General features: G+C 42.3%; 1 protein-coding gene across 3 annotated transcripts in view; it reads right to left on the bottom strand.

The window, feature by feature from the left end:
• FLOT1 (flotillin 1) overlaps positions 1-19,491 on the bottom strand; it is a 31,295-nt gene extending 11,804 nt beyond the window's left edge. For 2 of the 3 annotated variants that reach the window (XM_089515067.1, XM_089515076.1), the window contains exons 1-6: positions 19,409-19,491; positions 14,098-14,157; positions 11,878-11,953; positions 6,696-6,786; positions 5,582-5,725; positions 4,886-5,005 (exon numbers count right to left, since the gene is read on the bottom strand). In XM_089515067.1, the coding sequence (XP_089371193.1) occupies positions 4,886-5,005; positions 5,582-5,725; positions 6,696-6,786; positions 11,878-11,953; positions 14,098-14,140 (474 nt within the window). In that variant the 5' untranslated portion in view covers positions 14,141-14,157; positions 19,409-19,491. Of the gene's footprint in view, positions 1-4,885; positions 5,006-5,581; positions 5,726-6,695; positions 6,787-9,001; positions 9,128-11,877; positions 11,954-14,097; positions 14,158-19,408 lie in introns of those variants that run through there. The other variant, XM_089515084.1, reaches the window with a different exon arrangement.
• Positions 19,492-19,939: the final 448 nt, after the last annotated feature.

The following is a 19,939-nucleotide window of genomic DNA, read 5'->3' as shown; positions in this document are numbered from 1 at the left end:
AACGACTTGGGGAGCTGGGGATGTTTAGCCTGGAGAAGAGAAGGTTAAGAGGGGATACGATAGCCCTGAAGGGATGTCATATAGTGGAGAGAGCAAGCTTGTTTTCTGCTGCTCCAAAGAACAGGATCCAGAACAATGGATGCACGCTACAAGAAAAGAGATTCCACAACATTAGGAGGAACTTCCTGACAGTAAGGGCTGTTCGACAGTGGAACAAACTCCCTCGGAGTGTGGTGGAGTCTCCTTCCTTGGAGGTCATTAAACAGAGGCTGGATGGCCATCTATCGAGGATGCTTTAATTGAGAATTCCTGCACGGCAGGGGGTTGGACTGGATGGCCCTTGTGGTCTAAACCAGTGATGGTGAACCTTTTAGAGGCCAAGTGCCCAAACTGCAACCCAAAACCCACTTACTTGTTGCAAAGTGCCATGTCCCTCTGGCTTTCTAGTAACAAACTCTGGCAAACTCTGTGCTGGGGCGACGGCACCTGTGCCCACAGAGAGGACTCTCGAGTGCCACCCCTGGCACGTGTGCCATAGGTTCGCCATCACTGGTCTAAACCAATTCTACAATTCTCTATGGTTGTATATTTGGGGCTATTTTGATCTTGTGGGACTGCAGTTCCCCTCATGTCCCATCACTGAATATGTTGATTAACCTTGAAGGGAGTTATAGTCCAATAACATCTAGAGGGTCACATGTTCTACAGCACTCCTACATGGGTTTTTAGGTTATTACAAGAACCGGTACTCTGACAATTGGTTAACAAAAACCTTGACATCCTGGAATGCTGAAAAAAGATGCCTGTTTCAGCAGCCCTGGTACAGAACTGGGACAAATTGATGGGCACTGAAATATCCAGAGAGCCTTTTCTGAACCTTCAAAGTGAAACTGCAACATGGATAGATTAGCTGGTGTAAGGCAGTTGCAAGGAACCAGACCGGCAACATTCGAGGCAATCAACAAGGGCAAATGAAGGAAAGCTTTAAGCCATCAGATTAAAAACTTGCAGTCTGATTAACCAGAGGGGATGGCAACAAGCCAAGGATCCCACCAGCCAATACAAACATATGCTCCCCTCTTCTCCCAATCTGATTTAAAAAATGCTCCAAGTAAGGCAATCCTTTACAGAAGGGGTGGAGTGGGGCAATGGGGCATATACATTTTGCTGAGTCCTCTGAGGGCCAGATGACTTCATGGGACTGGGTTGCACCTGCCTTCAATGTGCACATGGGCTTTCCCTAAGCAGAGGAACGCATAGAGAAGCCATTCCACTACTGTCCAACTGCTTTCTGCAAGGCCATCCTGTAATCAGCATCTGGCTAATAGTTTATAGAAACAAACAGCTGGAACACACCGCAAGGGCCATCCAGCCTAACCTTGCTATATAGATATCCAAAGCTAAGGCATCCCTAAAAGGTGGGCAGGCACCCAACCTCTGTTTAAAAACTGTTTAAAAATCTTCTGAGGTAGTCTATTCCTCGGTTGAATAGCTTTTACCATCAAAAAGTTATTTGTAACACTTAGGTGGGCTCTCTTTTATTGTAATATGAATCTAGCGGCTTGTGTCCTATTCTTTGGAGCAGCAGAAAACAAGTTTGCTCCACCTTCTACATGACATCCTTTCAGATATTTAAAGATGGCTATCTTATCACTTCTGCTGTCCTGGATAAACATGCTTAAGGGCTTTTCTCTGTGCAGCATAGCCACTCAGCAAGTGGTGTCTGCAGACTCTCCTGTTGCAGTGCTTGGATTAGGGCAGGTTTAGCATAAAACACACTGCAGAAATAATCCAGTTTGAGACTGCTTTAAGTGCCTCACTTAGTGCTAGAGAATCCTGGGAATTGTGGTTCATTGTGGCACCAGAGCTCTCTGATAGAGGACTAAATGTCTCACAAAACTACACTTTCCAGAATTCCCCAGCATTGAGTCAGGGCAGTTAAAGCAGTCTCAAACTGGATTATTTCTGCAGTGTGTTTTGGATCTTAGACACTCTGAGATCACTGTAAAGACACAGAATAGTGGGAGTTCCCCACAGCTTTCAGGCCTTTCCTCTAAGAAAGCAGTGGAGACTCCAGCATAACAGCAACTTTCTCAAATTTCCCAAAAGGGAGGTGGACAAGGAAATACTATATGCAATGAGCCTTTGGTAGCCATTGGAGTTTGGTTCCAGGATCTCATGTGGATACTATGGCTGCTCAAGTCCCATGAAATGCAATGGGACACTAAAAGGCTGTCTCTTATATAAAATGGCAAAGTCAAGCTTTGCTTTTTAGATTTTTTTTTTTTAGTATTTTCAAACCACAGATGGTTGAATCTATGGATACAGAGGACAGACTGTATACTTATGTCTAATTCTAGAAATTTTAGTAAAAAAAATTGAACCAAAATACCTGGGTTGATTTATCCACAGGCCAATGTAAGTTGTGTACCTTAACTCTTATCAAAAAAGAAATGACCTCCTTCTCTAAGTAGAGTAGCGAAAAGCAAGAGCTTAGTCCATCCTGGGAGAACTGAAAAGAAGCACCAATCCCCTCTACTCTCTCCGCTGCAGAGTACTTTCTAGCCTTTTTGAATGCCTGGGTGGCGTTAAAGGAGCACCAAGAGAGCTGAGGAGGTCAGTGGTTCTTTTATGTGCTCCCAGGACAGACTAAGCTCTTGCCTTTCACCACTCTACTCAGAGAAGTGGGTCATTCTTTTCTTTTTCTTTTTTGATAAGAGTTAATACTATACCTTAATTCTTGCCTTTGCATCCTATTTGACATATGAGCATTTTTCAGCCCTGCCTGCACCTGGTCATCTTACCCACACATCACACAGCCATCCACTCATCATTTAGGGTAATCACAAAGAGCCAGAATTTTGTACATTCTTTGGCATCATTTTCCTTTGCTTCATTCCTTACAGCCTTTGTTTCAGTCTTGACTTATCCAATGGTAATTTCAAAATCCCGAATTTCAGCCTTCTAACTATCTCTTTACTTACACCTGAGGTCGACCTATACATGAGTATATATGGTAAATAATAATAATAATATTTATTTATATCCCACCTCTCCCTGTATTGGATCGAAGCGGGTAACAAGATATCAAAAACAATAAAATCAAGTAAAAACAAAAACAAAAACAAAAAACAAAACACGGAAACAATAGCTAAAAGACATATTACATTTCAAGTTCCCAAACTCCCTCCCACCCTATAAAACAATTCCCAACTGATGGCCAATAAAATGAATCAAGATCATTCAATCCAATGGGAACAATTAGGTAAGTGGAAAAATTGGAAGTCAGTTCGGGAAGGCTCGCCGGAAAAGATCCATTTTTATTGCCTTCTTGAAGGCACCTAAAGATGTTATTTGGCGGATCTCGTCCGGTAAATCATTCCAGAGTTTCGGAGCGGCAACGGAAAATGTCCTCTGGGAAGTGGTTAATAGTCTAGTTCTCTCTGACTGCAATAGATTCATCCCAGAGGACCTGAGAGTGTGGGAAGGATTATATGGGAGGAGGCGCTCCCTCAGGTATGTTGGACCCAAGCCATTTAAGGCTTTATAGGTAATAACCAACACCTTATACTGTGCCCGGAAGCAAATGGGGAGCCAGTGTAGGGATTTTATAATAGGTGTAATGGATTCAAATTTTGAACTCCCTGTTACCAATCTGGCTGCCATATTTTGTACCAACTGCAGCTTCCAAGCATGGCATGAGTGCTGCCCCAAGTAAAGTGCATTGCAGAAATCGAGACAAGAGGTTACCAGTGAGTGTACAACCATTTCTAGGTTTTCCCATTTCAGGAAGGGTCGCAGCTGGCAAATCAACCGAAGCTGATAATAGGCACTCCTGGCCGTCGCATCCACCTGAGATGACAACCGAAGAGACAAATCCAGGAGTACCCCCAAGCTACAAACACAGTCCTTTAGAGGAAGTCTGACCCCGTCCAGAACTGGGGAACAGATCACCATACCCGGATTGGGGTTGCCTATAGTGAGTACCTCCGTTTTATTTGGATTCAATTTAAGTCTATTTTCCCTCATCCAATCTATTACCAACCTCAGACATTCATTCAGAGGGGAGATGCCATCCTTGAATCTCAACTCTTATCCCCAATCTCTGATTCCCCCGTGTAGTGCCAGATTTTCAACTGGAGACAGAGCTGCTTCAATAGCAGAGCACATCCTCAATGAAAGAAGGTTCCAAGTCAAGCTTATGGAATTTCCTTTAAAAATAACATCACTAGGTATCCAACTCAGCAGTAGAAGCCATAAGCAAAATCACTCCTGGGGGGGCAGCAACCTACAAATTTAGTACTCAGAAACATTTGCCACTGGACATATGCTCAGTTCATGGACATATTTTCAGTACTAGAAGTGAGTTCACAGTATTTTCACACTAACATCAATTTTTGTTTTTGCATTTCAGTAGTTTATTGCTTGGAGGTGGTGAGAACCTCTGGTTGTTATTACTGTTTAATAGTTTGAAACCCAGAAATTCTTATCTTCTGCAACTCACTCATATGGCCTATTTTATAGACCAGGTAGGCAGACTTAGGAGATGTAGGAAGCAAATTTCACCATCTCCCTGGACCCACAGCAGGACACACAACCCCTTTCTGCTGATACTGGAATTGGCCATAAATCTGCTTCCTATTTGAAAGAAGGCAACCACTTTTTCTCCATATTTAAATATCCCTTCCCTCCTTTGCAGGTGGTCTCCAGGGGTGCTGAAGGCTGCAAATGCCAGTGTGGGTGACACGCAGGTTATGAGCCAATAGTAGTAGTAGTAGTAGTAGTAGTAGAAGTAGTAGTAATATTCTCACACAGTATATAAACAACACTGAGCTAGATCAACCAGTGGTCTGAGGGAGTATACAGTAGCTTCCCATGTTCCTACCTGGTCATCATGTATATCCTTGAGAGTATAGCTGACCACACTGATTCCCATATTGACCAGATCAGAGGAGGCAACATTGAAGACCTGCTCAGAAAACTTCTGCCGGTCCTTGTAAATTTCCTGTTGGGCGTAGAAAGACACAAAAGGGCACCAGAAAGAGGTGTGTAAATCTCTGCAACAACAAACATTTCCATTTTTTTCTCTTTGTCAGGCATGATTACAAGTGCTTTTGCACATTTTCTCCCACTGTTTTCCCCCAATTGGGACCTTTTTGCAAAGGGTGGGGTTTTGGGGGGCAAAAAAGCTTTTGTGCAAAATTCACTGTTTTTGTGAAAGTAAATGTACAAAATACTATATTTCTGCAGAATGCATTCTGTGAACAAAAACAATTATTTTGGTGCAAATGATATTATTTGCTATTGCTGCTCCACATGGAAAAAATGCTGGTCTTTTTGTCCCTATGTAATGTTTAAAAAATATTCAGGATGTGATAGACAATTTCTTACTGAGAAAATTTGCAGTTGTCCTACAGTTTGGTCTAGATTTTGTCCTACATTTTGTCCCAGGTTTTAGTGGACAATTATGGCAACCCTAGTGCAGTGTGAACACTGACTACATGACTGAGTTTCAACCTTCTCCAGCAGGAGGCAGCAAAGATTTACACATCCACAAACCTGTAGACAAAGTCCAGATTACCTCAACAGTCATGTGGGCCATGATGGCTCTCTGGTGTCCCTCCAGTGTCTCCAGAGCAATCTGGGCAATCTCAGACTCTGATTTGCCCAGGAACATTTGGCAAGCTGCTGCCAGCATCTCTTTGTTCTGCCCCTGGATCTTTACCTGTGTAAAAGAATAGGGTAGGGGGGGAAAAGAAAGGGAAGATGAGAAAAAGATCAGAAGCCACAAGCAGTCCACCAAGCTCATAAAACCCCACTTCAGGTTTAAAAGATGCATGGGACTGAAGATGTTTGTTTGTTTATCCATAGAGGTTGAGTATCCCTTATACAAAATGTTTGCAACCGGAAGTATTTTCAGACTTTGGATTTTTCTGGATTTTGGAATATAACATAGTAAGCACTGTGTCTGTGAGGCTAGAAAGAGACACGAGGCTGGAGAGAGATGTGAGGATCTGTGAATGGCTGAAATCCAAACATAGTGCTTGATGCAAATCCACCTCCCCTGTCATTTCACAGCTCCTCGTGGTTCTCTCTAGCCGCGTCTCTGTCCAGCTTCACTGGGGGAAAAATAGTACAGTACTGTATGGGGAAATTTCCAGGGAGTCCACCAGCCTGTCACTTTTGCATGGCAAAAGAGCCAGCAGGACTGCCACAACCACTGCTTCATAGCATTATGTCAGCATTCAAAATATTTTGGAGCATTTCAGATTCTGGATTACTGAATAAGGGATACTCAACCTGTATATCTGTATCCATCCCCATATCCAAAGATCCCATGTCAGTTTACAATAAAATCAATTTAAAGTGATAAATAATAAACAATAATTTTAAAAGACTGAAAAGATATTAAATCATTTATCAGCTAAAACCAGACCACTTAAAATCAGGTAAAACAATTCAGAATAATGCCACGTGCAAAATGGTTAAAATGAATTAAGCCATGAAAGCTTTACTATAAAATACTATACCATAAAACCGTATTTTGAGTTGGCTTTATAGTAGGAGTAGAGGAGTAGGAACTGGGGCCATCCTGTATGGAGAGCAAAAGTGTCTGGTTTTATTGACAGACAGAAGAAAGATAGTTTGATCTATTCCCAGCTGCAATCCTCACTGTATTGCTAGGAAACTGTTACCTGGGCAATGCCAGTGACTGAGATGGGGACTCCATGTCGGGTATACACCTTCTCACTCTTCACATTCAGGGTCAGAGTATTCAGTGAGATCCTGAGAATGGAAAGAGGCAGGAAAGATTTAATCAAACACACCCATACACTCAGTCTAATATCTTTTCTCAGCTGTACCACACTTGAGATAGATATAGATACAGATAATAGATGTGTATGTGTTTGTGTACCCTGTTTTATCGCCACTGAGTTCAGTGTAACACAGTTGGTGTCTCCTACACCCCATTTTATCCTCACAAACACCCTGTAAAATAACACAGGCAGTTAATGAAGGCTCTGAAAATAAAATTTCTTTTTATAAAAACCTCTAGGCACACATGGGCTACTAAGCAGATAGGAGGATTGCTACTTGGGGTTGCTTACAAAAGGTAAGAACAAGACAGACAGAGGGAGAAAGGAGGTGACTGAAGGGGATTTCCAAAGCCTTCTCCCAACACAGTAAGGTATATAAGATAAGTGTTCAGGTTTTCAGGGGTTCTTTCCAGAGAATTGTGCTCATTTAGATTGCAACAGTAAGATGCTAAATAAGATAGCAAGACTAAAAAACAGAGATGGCTCCTGTACCCTTAATGGTTGTGTGGAAGAAGGAATTTCTGCAAGTATTGCTTGTCATGCAAACCAGGTAACAAGCATCACCTGCTAAAATTCCTTCTTCTACTCAACCATTAAAGGTCCAGGAGCCATCTCTAGTTTACCACTTTGGCAACCCTAACATTGTTCCATGGGGAAACGAAACAGGCAAGGCAGATGCCCTTGCATTTTGGAAGAAGGCCTGCCTGACCTGGTTGTTTCATTTCATGTGCACCCATTGTTAGTTGTGAATTAAAAGTTTTCTGAAACATATTGAATTGCTCTTTTATTTGTGGCGTAGGAATCTGTGCCTATTCTTTCCATGTTATTTCTTCTGCTTCTGGTACCAAATGTTCTGTTAAAGAAGTAAGTTCCTGGAGTACATCTGCTTCACTAACTGAGGTATGCCTGTAGTAACAGATACTTGACTGAGGTCCAAAACACACTTTAATGCTTTAATGGCTTGAGCTCAGTGCTAGGAAATCCTGGGATTTGTAGTTAATTGTGGTACCAGAGCTCTCTTGACAGAGAAGGCCAAATGTCTTACAAAACTACAGTTCCTGGAATTCCCTAGCACTGAGCAAGGGCAGTTAACGCAGTCTCAAATTGGATTATTTCTGTGGTGTGTTTTGGACCTTTGTCTGTTTTAGCAGAAAAAGACATAAAGAAATCCAGTAGCTCTTTTGAGACTAACTAGGAAGAAGAAAAATTCTAGCATTAGCTTTTGTAGACTCAGTCCACTGCAACCTGTAGAACAGGTAGAAAATGTGTAGAATATGCTGTATTAGGGAGAAGACTGGAGAGAAGGTGACAGTGAGATGCATAAGTGAATAAGAACTTGAATTAGGGTCTCCCCCAACTCAGTCAGAAACTAACTGCTACACCACACTGCCGCTAAAATGGGTAGTCTCTCACTCCCACCTATTCTGAGGATTCTTTCAAAAATCTCAGTTTTCACCAGGAGCCTAAATTCACCTGCCATTAAGAACCGGTCCTCTATAAGATCATTAAGTCCAGAATCTAAATTTAACTAAAAGGCACCACTCAAAGTTGGATGCAACAATCTAACAATTTCAAATCATGGTATTCACAAATAATTTTAGCTTCGAGTCCGTTTCTTTCCCTGAAGTTCATAAAGTCAGTTTTCAAAGATTATAAATGTACCCTTTATAAACATATTTGTACAGTGGGCCTTTGGCCAGGGTTCCAGGACCCTGCTGTGGGTCCCAAAATCCAGGGATGCTCAAGTCCCATTAAATACAGTAGCATAGTAAAATGGTGTCCCTTATATAAAATGGCAAAATCAAGGTTTGCTTTTTGGAATTTATATTTTTGGGGAATATTTTCAAGCTATGATCTGTTGAATCCGTGGATTAAAAAATCCATTAATATGGAGGGCTGACTATTTAGTAAATTTCCCAGAGCTGGAAAAAGTTAGAAGGGGAGGGAAAATTACAAAGTAACCATTTTCAAGCTCCAAATATTATTTTTATCAGATTCCTTATTAAAAAAACAACCTGGATACTTTGAGAATTCAATAATTTATTTTAAGCACGATTCAACCTTGAATTATCAAGGAAAACTGACATCACATTTCTGAGAATATCCGAAAAGGAGTAAACAGCACCAATAATAATAAAAGGAAGGGGAAGGTGGGGAAAGGGGAAGGACAATGGTTTTATTACCGTCTGAGCCATTCAGATCTCATTTCCTCAAGGCAACATCTCCTTCCCTCTGCAAATACGTGTCTCACTTAAGAACTTGGCAGATAGAAAGGTACAACTTAGCTTGACCTGTTTTCTAGCAGTTGCCTGTCAGATAAGGGCAAGATAAAGAACAGACAGCCCTGGACCCAAGTGCCTGGTTAGCAAAACATTTCATTCAATCTCTAGGTGACTATCCCTACCTGACACAAGCTCCAAAGATGTTTAAATGCATTTGACCACAGTCATGCATTCCTGGGGTCTCCCACTCCAGTCTAATTTTAAACTGTAAGTAGTTTTGGGCAAGAAAACTGTCTTCTGCAGAACTCTGTAAGTAGCGGTGTACCTCAGTGACCTCAAGGCATTGGGACTGCCACTCCCATCATACTAGCCAATCATGATGGATAATGGGAATTGCAATCTTAGAACATTTTGGAGGAGTCCACTTTTCCCCCATCTGTTCTTGTTCCTAGCTTAGCCCAAAGATCTCTTTCACTGAGGGAACACCTACACTGTAGAAATAATGCAGTTTGCCACTACTTTAAGGGCTGTAGCTCCATTCTATGGAATCTTGGGATTTGTAGTTTTACAAGGTCTTTAGCCTTTTCTGCCAAAGAATACTGGCGCCTCACAAAACTACAAATCTCAGGGTTCTGTAAGGTGGAGCCATGGTAGTTAAAGTGGCAGTTAAGGACAGCCACTTTGGTGTTGATGAACCTAAAACTTCAGGTGCATCTACATTGTAGAAATAATGCAGTTTTGCATCACTTTTACTGCTGTGGCTACCTCCTACAGAACCCTGGGACTTGTAGTTTGGTGTGGCACCAGCACCCTTTGGGAGAGAAGGCTAAAGACCTTGTAAAACTACTAATCTTAGGATCAATAGAATGGAGTTACAGTCCTTAAAGTGGTGTCAAACTGCATTATTTCTACAGTGTAGAAGTACCCAGAGGCTGCAGTCTTGACTCGTTTTCCTGGGAGTAAAGCTTGCTGAACCCAATGGGGTTTACTTCGAAGTAAACATGCACAGGCTTGCACTATGAGTTTCTCATTTTGGCAGTTTTTATCTATGACTGCAGAGCCCAGGGATTATAAGCCATGGATCAAACATGTAGTTTTGCTTGGGCTTTTAGGAGTGCTCTCCTTCTATTTCCTCTGCATAAACCACATTCTTCCCAGATGCATTTGGCAGGATGCCTAAGAATATTCTTGGCTTAATGCATTTTAGATTCAACAGATTCTTTACAGAATTGGCCAAGGGACATACAAGCAGGAGTGTTCATTCTACTGACGTAACTGAAATACAGCTTGTATGCAGAATCAAGATATCTGAGGCAACATTTGGATTTCTGAGAACTTTAATGAAAAGTCTCACAGGGAGACTGCAAACGAGATCTGTGTTGGAAAGAGAAAGAGACCTAGCCACGGAAACAGCACTTTCCAGATAAGGGCTGTACTTCAGAGGAAGGAACTGGCAAAACCACTTCTGAGTATTTCTTGCCTGAAAACCCTATAAAACTCATGGTACCACACAAACACATATCCAGCCCTCATGGTTAAGTCAGAAGATGTAATCTGTGCTTGGTATCCTGTCTGTCACTTGTATATGCACAAATGCTGTTTACCCATGCGTACTGTATATACTCATGTATAAGTTTAGAATTTTAGTCAAAAATTGGCCCCAAAAACCTGAGTCAGCTTATCCATGGGTCAATGTATTTTAACTCTTATTTAAAATGGAACCATCCCTTAGTTAAAGGCAAGAATGTTATCTGTTCTGGAGGTACTGATCCCCCTCTGGATGGACTACATCTATTCAGTCTTTAGGATGAGCATAAAGTTATGCCTGCTGGAATTGTGTAAGTTCTTTGACATTTTTTCCTTTGCTTTATCCTTTAGATTCGTTGTTACATGCACCTAAGTTTTATCCTCCAGGCTGGAGTCTTTCAATTAACAGTTGAAGACTGAATCAATGCTAGTCCCAATTACGAGAGTCACCAAATGAATGGAACTTGCTGAGGAAGTGATTTCCAAATTTTGTTCCTCTACGTTTTTGGATTTCAACTCTCAGAGCCCTAGCCAGCTGGTCAGCAGCCAGGAATTCTGGAAGCTGAAGTCCAAAACATCTGGATGATAAAGTTTGGGAACCACAGCCCTAGAGCAAGACTTTTGTAAACCCCATTGATTCATTGGATCTGTGTTATTTGGATTAACAGTCAGATTTAGCCCAGTGGTGGAATCATGTAGTTCTCCACATATTTTTGTTGGATGGTAACTCAACATCGGATTAGCTGATGGTGAGGAATGCTGGAAGCTGCAGTACCCCAACATCTGGAGGTCCACATGATTCCTATCCCTGCTATAGCTCTTTGTAACAACATCTGGAGTGAAAAAATGTTGTTTTTTCAACTCTCATACAGACAGAACCAGGAATTTGGGCCTGGTTGGCTTTGTGTGGGGCGGCAGTACTTGCTACTCTCCACAGATATTGAGCAATGGTGGTGACAGGAGAGAAGCACAGTGCTAACCTTCCTGTTTCAGATGGCAGGGAAGATTGGGCTACCGCTGTTTGCTTCTCCTCATCCTAAACACACAGTGGCAATAGCTCTTAGAGCAGCAACTGTATAGCCCAGGGCAGTTGTCTTCCTATTTGAGCTTTTCTGAGCATTAATATCTTCAGGAGGGGCCCTTCTTTTGGTTCCATCACCTTCTCAGGTGCATTTGATACAGGAGAAGGCCTTTTTGGTGGATGCTCCCAGATTTTGGACCTCCTTCCCTAGAGAGACAAGGATCTCTCCTTGCTATCTGTACTGCATATTTCCTATATTTTCCAACAGTGCAGTCACAGAACAACTCACCTCTGAATCTGTTGGATGCATGGCACCACAAAAACCCGGCCTCCAGCTATCATAACTGGGGGACTACGGCAGAAACCTGTTGGAAAAGGGGATGGTATTAATATAGCACACCAAGACCTTAGAAATGGGGACAAAAGGGATATATAGCTTGCCATGAAGTATCGAAAAGAGAGATCAGAAAACACTTAGGCAGCTATCCTGCTATGCAAGGAGACCCAGAGGATTGATTAGATCTGCTCCTCATCTTTGTATTCATGCACAGCTAAAGTGGGAGCAAGAAACAAGTGTATGTCTAGAATGTCTTGTGGACAGCAAAGGGTAAAAATCAAGTGGTTCTCCAGATGCAGTAAAATTGCAAATCCCCAAACTCCTAATCACTAGTAATTGTAATGAGAGCTGGCTGGGGATGAGGGGGGTTGCAGTCCAACAACATCTGGAGGGCTCCTTGATTCTCATCCTTCAAAAGAGATTCTGGAGTATACTAAGAATCAGTATGCAAGGACACAGTAGAATTCAAGAAGAAGATCTCATTTTGACCTATCTCCAGGCTAAGACTCACTTCCAGAAGTTCCACGTGTTTGAAGACACTTCTCATCCACCCCTCCTCTCTGCTGCCTGATCTGGTGCCATCTTATTCAACTCTTCATTGGAGAAAATTTCAGTGTTTCACTTAGGATAGCAGAGGAAATGGCAGGAAACAGGAAGTGTCAAGGCTTCCTGTTCCCCAGCATTTCCAAGCATTTAAAACCTGCCAGTTCAAATTTATAACAGCTCTGCTTTCCATTGGTTGTATATTTACAGTTAATCCATTTGGCAGTCGTACTGTAATCAAAACAGTACCATCCAAGTGCAAGAAAAAGATGTGCAGACACATGACAATACCATGGATTACAGAAAGAACAGAAGATTTGGGAGAGGGTGTGATATCAAAGGTGAAGAGAGAAAAAGAGATCAGCTAAAAAGTCATGCTCAGCTGCCACAGTATACTTGTCCCTCCACATTCGTTGGGGTTAGGGGGACAGAACACCCGTGAATGTGGAAAAACCACAAATAACAAAAACACTATGTTTTTACATGAGGGAACACCTCTCTAGAAATCTCTAGGTCCTCCAGTACAACTCTGTGGTCAACATCTGTCAGACATTGACCACTGAACTGCACTGGAAGAGCTACAAATACCTAGTGGACTGTTCTCTCTAGGAATCTCTAGGTCCTTCAGTGCAACTTTTGGTTAAAGCTGACCATGCAGTTGCGCTGGAGGAACTAGCTATTCCTAAAGAAAACATAATAAAATCCGGGAATAATCAAATCCACAAAAGTCAAAGCTGCAAATGTGGAGGGACAAGTGTACATGGAACATCTCTTGCAGGAAATATATGGAAAATAGGAGAGAGGGGGGATCGACAAGAACCTCTGGCTATTACAATGTTCTGTTTTAAAGTTCCCATCTTGCCCATCTCCTGGGTATGTGGGTGGGATCCATGATAAATATAACCCCAAACACCTGGACAGGCTAATGATCACCACTCATAGAAAAGAGTTTATCTAGCTGTTTTGAACCACAGCACATTATAATTCCTTAGCAAGCTCAGGAATTTGAGTTACAATAGCTAAGTAAAGTGGGCCCTTGGTATCTGCTGGGGTTTGGTTTCAGGACCCCCTGTGGATACCAAAATCCATGGATGCTTGAGCCCCATTATATACAATGGCATAGTAAAATTGTGTTCCTTATATAAAATAGAAAAATCAAGGTTTGCTTTTTGGAATTTATATATATATATATTTGGGATATTTTCAAGCCACGGATAGTTGAATCTGTGGATAAAGAGCCTATGGATATAGAGGGTTGATTGTATGCAGCCCCATTTATTTATTTTGGAATGGGACAACACAGAAATAATCCAGAGGTATCAACAGGTTCCCAGGAATACCTAGGTGTAGAGAAGTGGAGTAATGGGATGGAACAATATTAGGGAGCAACACCTAAAGTGACAATCCCCATTGAAAAAGAAGTCAATAACAACTGAGCATGTTCAATGGCTACAAAATTCAGAGCACCTGTTGAGGCAGGAGACAGATAATCAAAAGGAGAGGCAATGGGATGGAATATCCTGAAAGAAGATAAGGCAAGAGCACTGAAAATGTGTTCTAGTCTACAATACTCTCTTGCACTTGTAACACTTATTTAATAAGGGCAAGAAAGGGACGTCTAGCACTTACCTGAAACCACCATGGCCTCATTAGGGCCACAGGTAAAGAACATCTTGGTGCCAGGAGGGTCTGGAAAGGTACAGAAAATATACATCTTAGAGTCATGACAATTACGTAGTTTCTCTTTCCTTGTCATTGTGCGCCTTCAAGTCATTTTCAACTTTTGGCAATTCTAAAGCAATCGCTATCATGGAGTTTTCTCAGCAATATTTGGGTTTGCCCTTGCCTTCCTTTCAGGCTGAGAGAACATGACCTTTGCCTTGAATACTCAATGGGTTTCCAAATGAGAATTCAAAGCCTGGTCTCCCAGAGTCCTAGCTGAAAATTCAAGTCACTACTACATCATGCTGGCTCTTCTCTTCTCTGTCCCCAACTATATTTCATATTTATATTCTATTAGCTAAGAGATGGCTGGTGGTTCTTACCTAATCCGCTCCAGACTTTTAGTCGAAACTCGGAAGGTGCTATCCAAAGTGCTGAACTCATGTTGGAGACAGAGGTCAGCATATTGGATCATTATTTAAAACCTGGAGTAGATTCACTGTTCCACAGACATGGAAGCCACCAGTATCTTTTTCAGTGAAACTGGGGGTGGAGGGGGGGTAGCAGGCTTCGTAATTGACAGAACATGAGCTGCAATCTTGTCCCAGCATCTGGATGTGAAGCCAACATGAAAATTAGCTGAAATCTCACACTAAAGTAAGCCTGTTTTGGAACCAACATCAGAAGAAGAAGGGAATATTGTAGTACAGTGACAGAGAACACAGAAACCTCAAAAACAGAAGGGACCAGATTCAGTTATTACCATCTCCAAGAAGTCCTGGGAAAGATCCCTGTCAAACTCTACAGATCCAGAGCCAGTCAGTGTAGACAATACTGACCTAGATATAGCCAATGGTCCTCCTATGAACCACCTTTCTGGATCAAACCAAACGACCATCTAACCCAGCAATATTAAAATCATATTTTGATGCAGTCCTGAGATTCAGGATTAATGCTGCTTATTTTCCTCCTGTAATACTGAGCTGCAGAAAATGGTTTAGTGCATTCCAATATGAACTGGCAAGAGCTACTAAGCCTGATGACCACTGCACTCTCCAGTGTATCCAAGAACATATCCAGGAATTGGCTGGAACATCTTGGGGTTCTACAGTGAATATTCAGGGGTTCCCCATCAAATATGTCTGAAGAGAAAGGGTTCTTTAACTGCAGAAAGCTCGAAAGACCATTGGCTCAGGCTTCTTTCTCCACTGTGTGCAGCCAAATACCTTTTGGAAGCTGAAAGGAAGAGTATGAACAGGGATAGCAATACCATCTTTTTTCTCCCCAGCATTTAGCGACAAATGAATGGGCCCTAGAACAAATCAGGCCTGAATTCTCACAAGAAGCTGAGATGACTAAATTCAGGCTGCTGTACTTTGGACATATTATGAGACAATGTGGCTCACTGGAAAAGTTGTGCTAAAGTTTGGCAAAGTCGAAGGCAGTGGGAAAACGAGGAAGACCACATTATAGGTGGATTGACTCAGTTAAGGAAGTCACAGCCCTGAGTTTGCAAGACCTGAGCAAGGCAGCTGATGACTGGGGTTCTTGGAGGTCTCTCATTCATAGGGTCACCATATGTCAAAGTCAACTTATAGTAAATAATCACAATAACAACAAATCTAATAAACCAGACTGTTTGGGACTGCCAACAGCAAGTTGACTATGACATACGGTGACCCTTTGAATCAAGTTGACTTTGACTTATGGTGACCCTATGAATGAGTGAATTCCAAGTCACCCTGACATCAATAGCCCTGCTCAGGTCTTGCAAAGACAGGGCTGTGGGTTCCTTGACTGAGTCAATCCATCCATAATGTGCTCTTCCTCTTTACTTACTGTGTTCTCAATTACCATCCATTACTCACCATTTCTGGAGAAACAAGCCTTCTCATGATATGACCAAAATACAACAGTCTCAGTCTGGTCATCTTGCCTTTTAGGGGGAGCTCAGACTTAATTTGCTTTAGGACCCATTTGTTTGTCTTTTTGACAGTTCATCATATCCACAGAACTCTCTCCACATCTCAAAGGAACTGTTTTTCTTCCGAAGAGACTTGCTGCCTCTCAAATCCAGGATGAAAACGGCTAACTTCATCATATTTGAAAGCCTGGGAATGTGTCGCACGCATACGCCATCAAACCTCATTGCAATTATTTTTTTAGAATTTAATATTTGCCTTGACAAATTCAAATAATTTGTTATCTTTGCAACACCAGGCAAATTCTTATCTTGATCTGGTACTGTAAAGATAACAAAAGAACTGACAGAAAACTCCAAGGCAGAGTAAGGCTATCACCATGGAGAAGGTCCCGCTCTGCACAGCTATTAAACTTAGGTGTCAGGAATAGCTAGGACTATTAAGAAAGCTGACATGGAAACAGGCAATCCTTCAGTTGCCTCAGACCCAGGCTGCATCTACACTACAAAATTAATGTAGTTTGGTATTGCTTTAACTGCCATGGCTCAATACTATGAAATTCTGGGATTTGTAGCTATTTAGTCTTCTCTGCCAGGGTGCTATGGTGCCACAATAAATCACAGGATTCCATAACATTGAGCCAGGGTAGTTAAAAGTGATGTCAAACTGCATTAATTATGCTGTGTAGCAGCAGCCTCAAGGTGTACTAGGCTTTGAAAAATAGCACCTTGAACCATTCCTAGCAAAAGACAAGACATCTGTACAGCTGTTCAAATACTAGCCAGAGGTATGTCCATGCTGCACAATTATAGCAGTTTGATCCCACTACAACTGCAATGGCTTCATCTTATGAAAAAACTTAGATCTGTAGTTTTGTGAGGAACTCACAATTTGCTGCCAGAGAGCTGTAATGCAGTAGTTCTGGACAGTGCACTAGTGAACTCTATGTCCCACAAGATATTACAAAAGCCAGAATTATGTAGAATGGAGCAAGGGCAGTTAAGGTGGCATTAAACTGTTGTAACTGTGTAGTGTGGATACACCCCTGGCTTGCAAACTCCCAGCTGCACTCAGATGTACTTTGAACTACCTGCTTTTTCCAGGCAATCCTCAAAGACAATCCCACCTATGACGCATTAAAGTGATCAATATCAAATTTCTAATTCATGTGCTTACAAGATCATGCATGTCACACACAATTCCCACCCTACACAACACTTGCAGGCAGTGTTGCCAGGTTTTTGAAACAGCAATAAGAGACAGTCAAAATGAATGACCTTCAGGCTTGACTATTGGGAAGCTGCTATTAACTAGTTTCCAATCTACCAAAATTCCAAATCAAAGTGTTGATTTCAGTTAATTTAGTCATGTGTTTTGCTGTAAAATTAATATATGGTCCACAGTCATATGTTACATGATGCACACACACTTCTGTATTTATGAAGGGCCCACATCCCAAAAGCAGGGTTTTTTTGGCATTTTGTTCAGCCTGGGTGACACTCTCTCAGCCTCAGAATGGCAACACACACATACACTCCGAAGAAATTTGCCAAGAAAACCCCACAACAGAATCGCCTTAGGGTTGCCATAAGTCGGAAATGACTTGAAGGCACACAACAACAATGATGGAAAAGCCAGATCCTCAAATCAGGGACATCCCATATAATAAGGGATATGTGAGAGTCAGCAAGGCATAGTGGTTTGAGTGTTGGATTGTGAGTCTGGTGACAAAGATTCAAATCCTTGCTCGGCCGTGGAAACCCACTGGGTGACCTTGGGCAAGTCACACTCTCTCAGCTGCAGGGGTACGCAATGGGCAAACCTTCTCTGAACAGATATTGCGAAGAAAACCCTGTGAACTACATCTCTTATTTTCAGAGACACCTGGAAAACTTACCTGTGCATCACTACTCAGCACCTGAGGTGCATCTCTTCAGGGCACAGAAATCTCACACAACCCATTATTTATCTCCCCAGCCAGCTCCTACCCAAAGGCGTGTCACCATTTCCTTGGAAAGCCTATTATTATTTCACCTCTTGTGAATTACAACAGATTCAGCCACAGGGTGTTTTACTAGGGCTGCATCTGCTCTGCAGAAATAATCCAGTTTGACACCACTTTAACTGCTATGGCTCCATTCTATGGAATTCTGGGAATTGTAATTTGTTGTGGCACCAAAGGTCTCTGACAAGAGAATGCTAATTATCTCACCAAACTACAAATCCCAGCATTCCATAACATTGAGCCATGGCAATTAAAGTGAAGTCAAACTGTATTAATTTTCCAGGGCAGATGCAGCCATGGTCTTTGGAGGACTTTTGACCCAAGCCATGAAATTCTGGGATGTGTAGTTTTGTGAGACAGTGTTCTCTGTCAAAGAGAGTGCTGGTGCCACATGAAACTACGGTTCCCAGGATTCCACAGCATATAGCGGTGGTAGTAAAGGCTGCATCCTCACTGCAGAAATAATCCAGTATGACAGCGCTTTAACTGCCATGGCTCAATGCTACGAAATTCTGGGATTTGTAGTTTAGTGAGACATTTACCCTTCTGTGTCTGAGAGCTCTGGTGCCACAACAAACTACAATTCCCAGGATCCCATAAGATGGAGCCATGGCGGTTAAAGTGGAATCAAACTGCATTCATTCTCCAGTGCAGATGCAGCCAGAATCTTTCAGGCACTTTGGACCCAAGCTAAGAAATTCTGCCATGTGTAGTTTTGTGAGATGTTTAGCTATTTCTAACAGAGAGCTGTGGTGCCACAACAAACGACAATTCCCAGAATTCCAGAGGATGGAGCCATGGTAGTTTATTTAGCTTTTTCTGTCAAAGAGCTCAGGTGCCACAATGAACTACAACTCCCAGGATTCCAGAGGATGGAACTATGGCAGTTAAAGTGGGGTCACACCAAATTATTTAGCTTTTTCTATCACAGAGTTCAGGTGCCACAAAGAACTACAATTCCCAGGATGGAGCCATGGCAGTTAAAGGGGTGTCAAACTGGGTTGTTTCTGCAGTACAGATGCAGCCCTAAAAGGAGCCCTGATTACCCACTTTTCTGGAATGGAAAGCCCTTGAGGACTAGTATGTTAAGAGAAGATGGACCCTGAGCAAAAAGAGGAAAACCTGGAGCTGGAAGATAAGCAAGCAAGCTAGTAAACAAACCCCAAACAAGGCCAGCAGCAATTGTAATGAAATACATTTACAGAAGGTAGAAAGAGGGAAAGGACTAAATGGGTTTCTCTCTCTCCATGAGATATGCAGAAATCTTGCCCCTTGCAAGCACTGTCCCCCTCCCCACTTATTATTATTATTATTATTAGGTCTTTGGGGGTTGCAAAGTAAGGTCACTCACCCCTCTCTCCCGGAGGAAGCAACAAGGGCTTGCAAACCTCCTCCTCCTGGGTTGTGTTTCTTCCTGATCCAGCAAGACACACCCTTCCTGGCTCTGACACCACTTCATTCCCATCAGCCCTGCTCAATCCGTTACCTTCTCCTCCCCATTTTGCAGATAGGGCTGTGCAAAAGCAGGACCCAGGAGCTTCTGCCATCTGCTGGCTGCTTGCTCCTTTTGCAGTGGCTGGAGGAGATGCAACCCAAACAAACAATCCCTAGCTAGCCATTTCTCACTAAGAGAGAGGCAGTGCCATGTACTGCACCCACACTGCAGCAGTATTGAAGTCCTGAAGGCCTTTAACTTCAGCACGGAATGAGTACAGGAATACCTGTTTAACCTAAATGAACATACGTAAGTCTCCAGGACCAGATGAACTACATCCAAGGGTATTAAAAGAACTGGCAAATGTAATATCGGAGCCATTGGCAATAATCTTTGAGAACTCCTGGAGAACAGGAGAAGTCCCATCAGACTGGAGGAGGGCAAACG

The sequence above is a fragment of the Sceloporus occidentalis genome, unplaced genomic scaffold, assembly GCF_023333645.1.
Source record: "Sceloporus occidentalis isolate IW3139 unplaced genomic scaffold, rSceOcc1.0.p SCAF_1, whole genome shotgun sequence".
NCBI lineage: Eukaryota > Metazoa > Chordata > Lepidosauria > Squamata > Phrynosomatidae > Sceloporus > Sceloporus occidentalis.
This window is presented reverse-complemented; position numbering and strand designations above follow the sequence as displayed.